The 8,954-nt window shown below is 39.0% G+C and overlaps 1 protein-coding gene across 1 annotated transcript; it reads left to right on the forward strand.

Moving 5' to 3' along the window:
* Positions 1–2,035: 2,035 nt before the first annotated feature.
* LOC114896596 (HAUS augmin-like complex subunit 6) lies at positions 2,036–4,928 on the forward strand. Its single transcript, XM_029224611.1, is given in 5 exon segments — positions 2,036–3,096; positions 3,202–3,361; positions 3,363–3,609; positions 3,612–4,608; positions 4,610–4,928. Coding segments are annotated over 5 exon segments (2,784 nt in total).
* Positions 4,929–8,954: the final 4,026 nt, after the last annotated feature.

Here is an 8,954-nt window from a genome sequence, read left to right on the forward strand (position 1 = left end):
AGTTTTAAGTTCAGTAGTTATTATTGAGGAGAGGTTTGAGCAAAGACCTGCAAGAGGTAAGGGAGTGAGTCACTGGGGGGAAAGGTATTCCAAGCAGAGGAAGCAGCAAGGGCAAAGGTCCTGAGAATGTCTGCATGTCTGGAGTGTGTGAGGAAACCAAGATGGCCAGGGCTGCTGGATGACTCTAGGATGGGAAGGGCAGTAAGAGGAAAGGTCATGGAGGTGAGAGGGGTAGGGATGGGGGTCAGGTTACGGAGATCATATCTAACCGCAAAAGTGCTTCACTGGTAATGCTGAGAAGTGTTGTCTTTGCTCAGAACCCTCCTTGGTCTCCACACACACAAGTAAAAAACAAACACACACACACAATTTTAAGAAAAAGCAAAAACGAGACCGGCTTCCTCATGAGTAAAATGGGGAAAATAATATTGCCTTCCTTTCAAAGATTTTTTTTAATAATAAAAAATAAATTTTATAGAGTTGTGGGCATTTAGTTAATGCTCAATAAATGTTAGCTCTTTGCTTTTTTTCTCTTTCTCACTCCATCTCCCAAAAAAACATGTTGTCTGCCCACTCTACTATCATGCTGCTATAGCAATGATAACAGTAAGCAATAAGCATGAAGTGCAGAATCAAAGGCATAGGACAACAAGCGTTTGAAGGTGGACAGATAAAAACTTTGGTGGATATAATGCTGTAGATTCCACTAATGAAAAAGATGAGAGAAACTAAAAGATCCCACACCAGAGGATCAAGAAAGCAGACAGGGCAACAGGGATCAGGATTCTGGGCTGTAAATGTGGACGTCGGCTGCAAACAGTGAGGAAGGCACCTTGTACCCACTAGGGAGGTTTCTTTCTGTTTTTTTTGCGGTACGTGGGCCTCTCCCTGCCGTGGCCTCTCCCGTTGCGGAGCGCAGGCTCAGTGGCCATGGCTCACGGGACTAGCCGCTCCGCGGCATGTGGGATCTTCCCGGACCGGGGCACGAACCCGTGTCCCCTGCATCGGCAGGTGGACTCTCAACCACTGCGCCACCAGGGAAGCACAGGGAGGTTTCTTGAAAGAGTGAACGTTAGATGTTTTTGGGGGGGTATATGGGAGGATGAGTGGGCCTTTTGGACAGCCCATGTTGAAGACTAGTAGACCCCATGGGTTGAAAACGTGGGGATATTTAGGTTCTGACAAAAGATTGGCAAATCACTGCTTGAGAGTTTCGGTTTCCCTACATCATAACCAACACATGATATTGTCATACTTTGTTAATCTAATGGATATGGAAGTCTCTTTCATTGATATTTTACTTTATATTTCCCCAATTATACTGTCATTGAGCTTCTGGTCATATGTTTGTTGGAAATTAGGGTTAAATTCATTTAATTCATTGATATTTATCGAGATTACTTATATTCATATAATATTTTCATTTATTTCACTGTTGCCCTATTAATGGTTATGGGTATTGTTGCCAGGTTTTGGTATTACAAGCAATGTTTTAATGAACAATCACCTACCCATGTCATCTTGTACATATTTAGGTTTCTTTGTTGGGTAAATTTCCACAAATAAAATCACTGAATCAAAAGTGTATGTATTTATAATAATTAGTAGGAAATATACTTTATTTTAATCATTTAGTCATTGTATAATACAGGAACATATTATAATCTTTAAAAAGATCAAAAGGGTAAATTGTAAAAAGTAAGTCTTTAATCAGCTTTTCCCCTCTAGCCCTCCAGTTCCTTTTCCTGGGGGCTAATACTGCTACCAGCTTATAAAGGATCCTTCAGGACTTCCCTTTGGCTGCTGTTCCGTACTACCCTTAGAGGCTCTATTTCCCTGAGACTTTAGAGTCTCAGGCCACTTGAGGCATTTGAGGCCATTTGAAGCGAAATGGTTCCAGGCGAGAGAGGATCAGGCAGTGGCAATGGAGGGGTCGCAGTCACGTCAGGCTGCCCGTAGGGAAAAAGCCTGAGGGGCCCTTTTGGTCGCTGGACCCTGCGCTTTCTTCCTTTGCCGGGCCCTGCCTACCACGAAGATGAGTTCGGCCTGGGTCACCACTTTGGAGAAGGAGCATCTCTGGATGTATTTGCAGGCAGTCGGCTTCGAGCTGGGCTCGGCGACCGTAGCCTGTGGAAAGATGGTGTCGCACACGCACCTCGGAGTGAACATGTTTGACAAGTTGAACTGTGAGGCCTTTCAAATAGTTTCTTATTTTTTGTTTCAAACGCTTGACCAGTCTCTCAGTAAAGAAGTGTTCAAACTTTGTTGGCCTCCATTTGACCAAAAAAGTGATACTGAATTCCGAAAACATTGCTGTGAATGGTTAAAAAAGATTTCTGCTGAATGTGGAAGTAGCTTTTCTCCAGTTGTGGGTTCACTATTTCTTTCTCCTGGTGGTCCTAAGTTTATTCATTTGATGTATCACTTTGCAAGATTTGTTGCAATAAAAAATATAAAAACCTATTCTAAAAATTCTGTACATTTTACAGAGACATTTAATGTAAAGCCACAAGATTTGCACAAGTGCATTGCCAGATGCCATGCAGCACGTAACAGATTTTTACAAATTTTGCAGAGAGAAGATTGTGTTACCTCAAAATGCCAGGAAAATGCACAATTGTCAGTTAAACAAGCACGAAATTTGAGATCAGAATGTATAGGACAGCAAAACCAAATTAAAAAAATGGAACCCTATGATGACCAAAGTAATATACAAGAGAAAATTCAAAAGGTTCGGTCTTTGTGGGCTTCAGTGAATGAAACATTCATGTTTTTGGAAAAAGAGAGAGAAGTTGTTAGTTCAGTCCTTAGTCTTGTTAACCAATATACTTTAGATGGAACTAATGTTGCTATCAATATTCCAAGGCTCTTACCTGACGAAATTGAGAAACAAATGTGTCAGTTGCACATAAGAAATGTTTATGAGGCTGGAAAATTGAATCTCTTAACAGTTATTCAGTTATTAAATGAAGTCTTGAAAGTAATGAAATGTGAACATTGTCAGGCTGACCAAGCAAGACTGACAATAGACCTTCACTTCCTTGAAAAAGAGACCAAATTTCAGAGAGAAAGACTGTCAGATCTGAAACATATGAGGTATAAAATAGAAGAAGATCTCACAACTATAAGACATTCTATTGTTGAAAAACAAGAAGAATGGCATAAAATTTGGAAAGAATTTCTCGGCCTGTCTCCTTTCAGTCTAATTAAAGGTTGGACTCCAGCTGTGGATCTTTTACCACCTATGTCTCCCCTTTCGTTTGATCCTGCCTCAGAAGAAGCATACACAAAGAGTATTCTTCTGCAGTACCCTGCTTCACTTCCAGATACACCTAAGCAACATATCCAGGAAAATGATTGCAAGAAGGGCAAGTGATATACTGGAAACTAAATGTGATCTAGCCAAGAGCCCTGCTTCTTTCCTGTTACAGCTCATTTCACCATCAGTTAGAAACAGTGTTACACTACTTGAAAAGGACAGGAAGCTGACATCTTCTAGAGAGAAAAATGAAACAGTTTCTAAGAAAACACCAGAATTTGAAGTGGGAGACTCTTCATCATCAAATATTGCAAAGAGTAGTGCATTTGGAGGGTCTCTGCCAGCTAAAAAAGTGATCCATTCCAAAAATAGCAAGGTCACCTGGTAGAAGAGGTTGCAAGGGCAGTTTTATCTGATTCACCACAACCTTCTAAAGGAAAAGAAGTAATGTTAGAGGAACTAATTGACTCTCTGGTTTCTAACCTGTTCTTAACAAGGAATCAAGTTCCCTGAACTCCAGAAAACTTGATAAGTGATATTAGGAGCTCATGGAGAAAAGCTGTTAAAATAGAAGAAAACAGAAGTACAGAACCAATTCAGATGGATACTGAACATAGAGAAGTGTTGCCAGAATCCTTACCTGTGGTGCATAATCAAAAAGAGTTTAACAGGGCCAGTTTTTTCTCAGCTACCACTGTGTCCGATTCTAGCCATTCTCATTTGCCTGAAGAGAAAGTTGTTTCAGATTGCCTTAAGTGTGTGCTTCAGAAACCTGTGGTGACCAGTTACATAGGTGAACCAACAACACAAAATCTGTCAGATTTGTTAAATAAGGACATAATTTGTAAGCAAGATTTGGAATGTACAGCTTTACAGAACAAGCTTTTAGAAACTAGCCAAATAGAGACATTCTCCCCTGCTGTAGGCAGTAGGAGAGATGTGATAGGTAGCAGTGAAGAATAGTATATTAAAATATCAGACCACTCGAAGGCTTTTTACAGAGATCTTTCCATGCATAAAAGTATGTTATGGAACTCTTTTCAGGTATCAAGTGGAATTAGTTCCAGTTTTAAAGATAGTGATTTTGGCATATTACATGAAACTCTTCCAGAAGAAGTTGGTCACTTAAGTCTTAATAGCTCCAGTAGTACAGAGGCCAATTTTAAACTGGAAGCAAATAGTCCTATGCACAGTGGCATTTTCCCAGAAGGTGTTGTGGAAGGAAGACAAACTACTCCAGAATCAGACTTTAATTCACAGGCTACTTGCAGTGGATATGAAGCTCTGAAGAAATGTCTGTCCAAGCAAAGGGAAGAAATTTGCCTCTCTAATCCTGAAACACTTGAAAGACAAACCTGAACTGAGCCTTACTTCCCAATACATGCAAACTGATGATATGCTTAACTGTTTGGGCACTCATGATTTGCACGCTGACTATACAAAACCATCTTCACGCATGTCCCTTGGTGAAAGAAAACGGTCTCTTTCACCACTAATTAGGTTTTCTCCAGTGGAACAAAGATTGAGAACCACAATACCATGTAGTCTTGGAGAACTTCTACCTAATTTAACAGTCAATTTTGCTGAAGAAGAAATCTTGAATAAGAGCCTTGATGCAAAAGAATCTCCATCTGACTTGAAAGATGAAGCAGTAGCCCAGTCAATTTAACTATGATGAACTTAAGTTGAAGCAGTGTCACAGGATAAAAACTGATTTGTAATTTAGATACACATTGGGAGTGTAACTGTTTTTCAAGGTCTAAAAAAGTCCTAAATAATGCTTTTTAGCCTTCTCTGCTCATTTTAGGTAAGGAGAGTATGTTTGGATTTTCTCTCTTTGTATGGATATGGGGTTGAAATGTGAAGTATTTCGAAAGCAAACAAGTTACGAGAAGCCATTTTGATTTCTTTTTTGTTGTTGTTGTTAGTTTCTGCTTTATAACAAAGTGAATCAGTTATACATATACATATGTTCCCATATCTCTTCCCTCTTGCGTCTCCCTCCCTCCCACCCTCCCTATCCCTCCCTTCTAGGTGGTCACAGAGCACGGAGCTGATCTCCCCCACTAGCTATCTGTTTTACGTTTGGTAGTGTATATATGTCCATGCCACTCTCTCGCTTTGTCACAGCTTACCCTTCCCCCTCCCCATATCCTCAAGTCCATTCTCTAGTAGATCTGTGTCTTTATTCCTGTCTTACCCCTAGGTTCTTCATGACATTTGTTTTTCTTAAATTCCATATATATGTGTTAGCATACGGTATTTGTCTTTCTCTTTCTGACTTACTTCACTCTGTATGACAGACTCTAGGTCTATCCACCTCATTACAAATAGCTCAATTTCGTTTCTTTTTATGGCTGAGTAATATTCCATTGTATATATGTGCCGCATCTTCTTTATACATTCATCTGATGATGGATACTTAGGTTGTGCGTAATCTTGTAAGCATGAAATAAATGGCAAAGTATTAGGGTAACTAATTCATTATGTTCTAGTTTCAGTTAATTAACATAAGGATGAGTAGTTTTTGATGTGTTTTATTAAGTGGTTAACTTAATAGCCATTGGATATACTGATCTTTCTTTTTAGGGAAATAAACAACTTTTATTGTTTCTTTTTAGAACATTCTGATACTAAGCAAAAAAAGTGAGGAAAGTAATGCTTTGGGGTATATAATCAAAACGACAAAGTTTAAGTTTGGGAAAGCTCTAAAGAGGCTTAATGATTATTCAGGTAGGTTGTTCCTGAAAAATGATGTTTGATGGAATAAAGTGCATGTGATGATAGTGAAGACTGGAGCAGAATGAATTTAGGAAAAAGGAAAAAGGTGGAAGATGACTAGATACTTTTGAGGGATGCTAACTATAAATCCTTTCAGTGCGTTGTATAGCAGTTTTATATTTAGTCTAATTTAGACTTTGAGAATTTAACTCTAGTTTTTTATTTTAACAGAAAAAATGTAAATTAAAAAATTAGTCTGTGTTTGGTTTTTTTTGGAGGGGCACTGTTTTGGGAGAAGAGAGCTATTTTTTTTGGTTAAAATTTTTATTGGAGTATAGTTGCTTTGCAATGTTGTGTTGGTTTCTGCTGCACGGTGAAGTGAATCAATCAGCCATGCGCATACACACATCCCCTCCCTCTTGGACCTCTCTCCCTCCCCCCCCCCCCCCCCCCGCCATCCCACCCAAGTGGGCCATCACGGAGCTCTGAGCTGAGCTCCCTGTGCTATACAGCAGGTTAAGGGAGCTAATTTTGTTTGTTACTTTCCTCCTCAAAAACCATCAGTTCCCCACTGCCTACAGAACAGCTTCAAATTAACTTGAGAAAATTGAATTTGGGCTTAAATAACTTGTTCAGTGTTACACAGCTAAGTCAGTGGTGAAGCTAGGATTTGACCCTATTTTCCTTTCTTAATATACCAACAAGACCTCCTAGAAGTAACTAAAAAGCCAGGGTGTAGGATATGGCTGAAGGAGTGGGCCTTCTGGACTCTAAATGAGAGTCAGATGTGAGGCCTCTTGTACAGTGTCCTGCCTCATGTAGTCAGACCCCCTGGCCAAGAAAAGGGCTTGTCTTTAGCATCCAAGTGAATACATGCCATTGCCCTCTGCAAACCAGGAGGTTAGGCACATGCTGGAAGGGTGATAGCACCTACAGCACCCCTGTGTCTAGCCCCAACTCTTAACCATCACAACCTTGTTCAATTTGCCAGGAAACTGGCAAGAAGAGGAGAAAAGTTGAAGGGAGGAGTTCTGGAAGTGAATGGGCCTAACAGTTCTTTCTTCACTCATTTTGGCTTACTTTCTCTGTGTTGCTTGTTTGATCCAAGTTTGAAGGCCAGTCTTTTTTTGTAAGAAAAGACAGAAGAAAAGCACATATAACTACCTTATTTGCAGCAGAAAAGAAAGGGGAAGAGAAAAGCTTCTCCTAAGGTGCCATATTCTTTTATTAGTTAATAGAACAAATAGGGACTCTGTAAGTCTACTGGGAAACTATCCTCTGGTCTTAAGAAACCCAGTATCAGTAAATCCAAAATTAACATGTAAAGGAGAAGGCAGAGCTATCAATTAGCATCTACAAAGTGCCAGGGCTATTCCTGGATACTTAATAATACATATTATATCATTTAATTCTCATACCTCTGTAAGACAGTGATATTGTACCTATTTTACAGATAATGGTAGCAAAGCTAGGGAGCTTAAATGACTTGTCTAAGGTGGACTTGAGGAATTACCTGGGATACCTCTTAAAAAAACATATATTCTGTAGGTCTAAAATGAGGATTAGAAATCTGCATTTTACATAGCTTCCCTGGTAATTCTTAGGCTCAGTAAAAAGCTTGAGAGCCACTGCTAGGGGATACAGATTCACATTTAGCCCTGGGGTATCTTAAAGAAGCTAGGTACACTATTACATACATACTGCTTTAGAGATCTTAGCCCTCTGGTAAGGAAGCTGAAGTTGACCAATAAGTGTGGGCCCTGAATTACTGAGAATCAAAAGATCAAAATATCTCTGGGTATTAATGGATTTACAAAAACCACATTGTTGTTAAGTGAGTCATACCTGTGATAGGCTGAGAGTTTTTGGCATTCTTCCCTGTCCTTTGTATGCCAGTAGTATAAACAAAAGTATATTAAATCTGTCACTTTCTCCTAAACCATTCTGATTATGACTTACTACCTTCAGCCTCTTCCTTATCCAGTATTGCCTGCATACCTGCCTTTTGACCTTAAGGGACTGCTTTGATCATATCACTTCTTGGTTTAAAATTCCATTAATGGTTCATTGGTAATTCCAGAATAGAGTTCAAAGTTAAGGCATATAAGGTCTCCTCCATAGATTCCTCTTTTCCCCCTTCTGCTTATGCTCTTCCATTTTTTTCTTCCGGAAATGCTTTGGTGAGCATGCATCTTTAAAAATCTTAATTCACAGTTCTGAAGCTGGAATATCCTACCTTCATCTCCCAGCTTTTCACAGTTATAGTTGTCCTTTAGGGTTCAGAACAAATGTCACTTTCACCTTGAAGTCTTAATCTCTTATCCACGGGCCTGTCCCTTCTCTGAAATCTCCTATGGCTTATGTTAACTTTTATTCACTTAGTATTTTTCATTTATTGCTTTTATTGTATTTTTTCATGGTTGTATGTAATTCCTCCAGTTGTATTGATTAAATACATACAGACAGACATACTTACATAGATGTGCATGTGGGGTGTGTCCACGCATACATATACTCCAAGGGCCATAGATCATCCTTAGCAGATATTGAAGTATTGGAATTGTTTTCTTTGCCTTCTGTGTGATGGAATTAAAGTAATGGTAAAGAGGGAGGGCTACTTTATTGCTAAGAGTACTTTTTCTCATTACATTCACAGCAGAATGTACCTTGTTTTATTCACTATTCATAAGACGAAGATGTGTAAACTGACTTCTCTATCAGTTTGAAACTTTAGATAATGCCTCTATGTCCTAATTGTTTTAAATGTTTAAAGAGGACAAGCATATAATATCGCTTAACATGAAAAATGTTATCAAGTGGAATAAAGACTCTTTGTTGTTAAAGAAAATCAATTTGGGGGAGTTTAATTGAAAACAAAAATATAAGTATTTTGAAACCATTCTTTACCATGTGTTTCTTAACCATGATCTATGGAGTCAATTTTATTTAATTCTTGAGACCTGTATAAAAGGAA

Source organism: Monodon monoceros, unplaced genomic scaffold (genome assembly GCF_005190385.1).
Source record: "Monodon monoceros isolate NGI ecotype Baffin Bay Population unplaced genomic scaffold, NGI_Narwhal_1 Super_Scaffold_16, whole genome shotgun sequence".
NCBI classification, from domain to species: Eukaryota; Metazoa; Chordata; class Mammalia; order Artiodactyla; family Monodontidae; genus Monodon; species Monodon monoceros.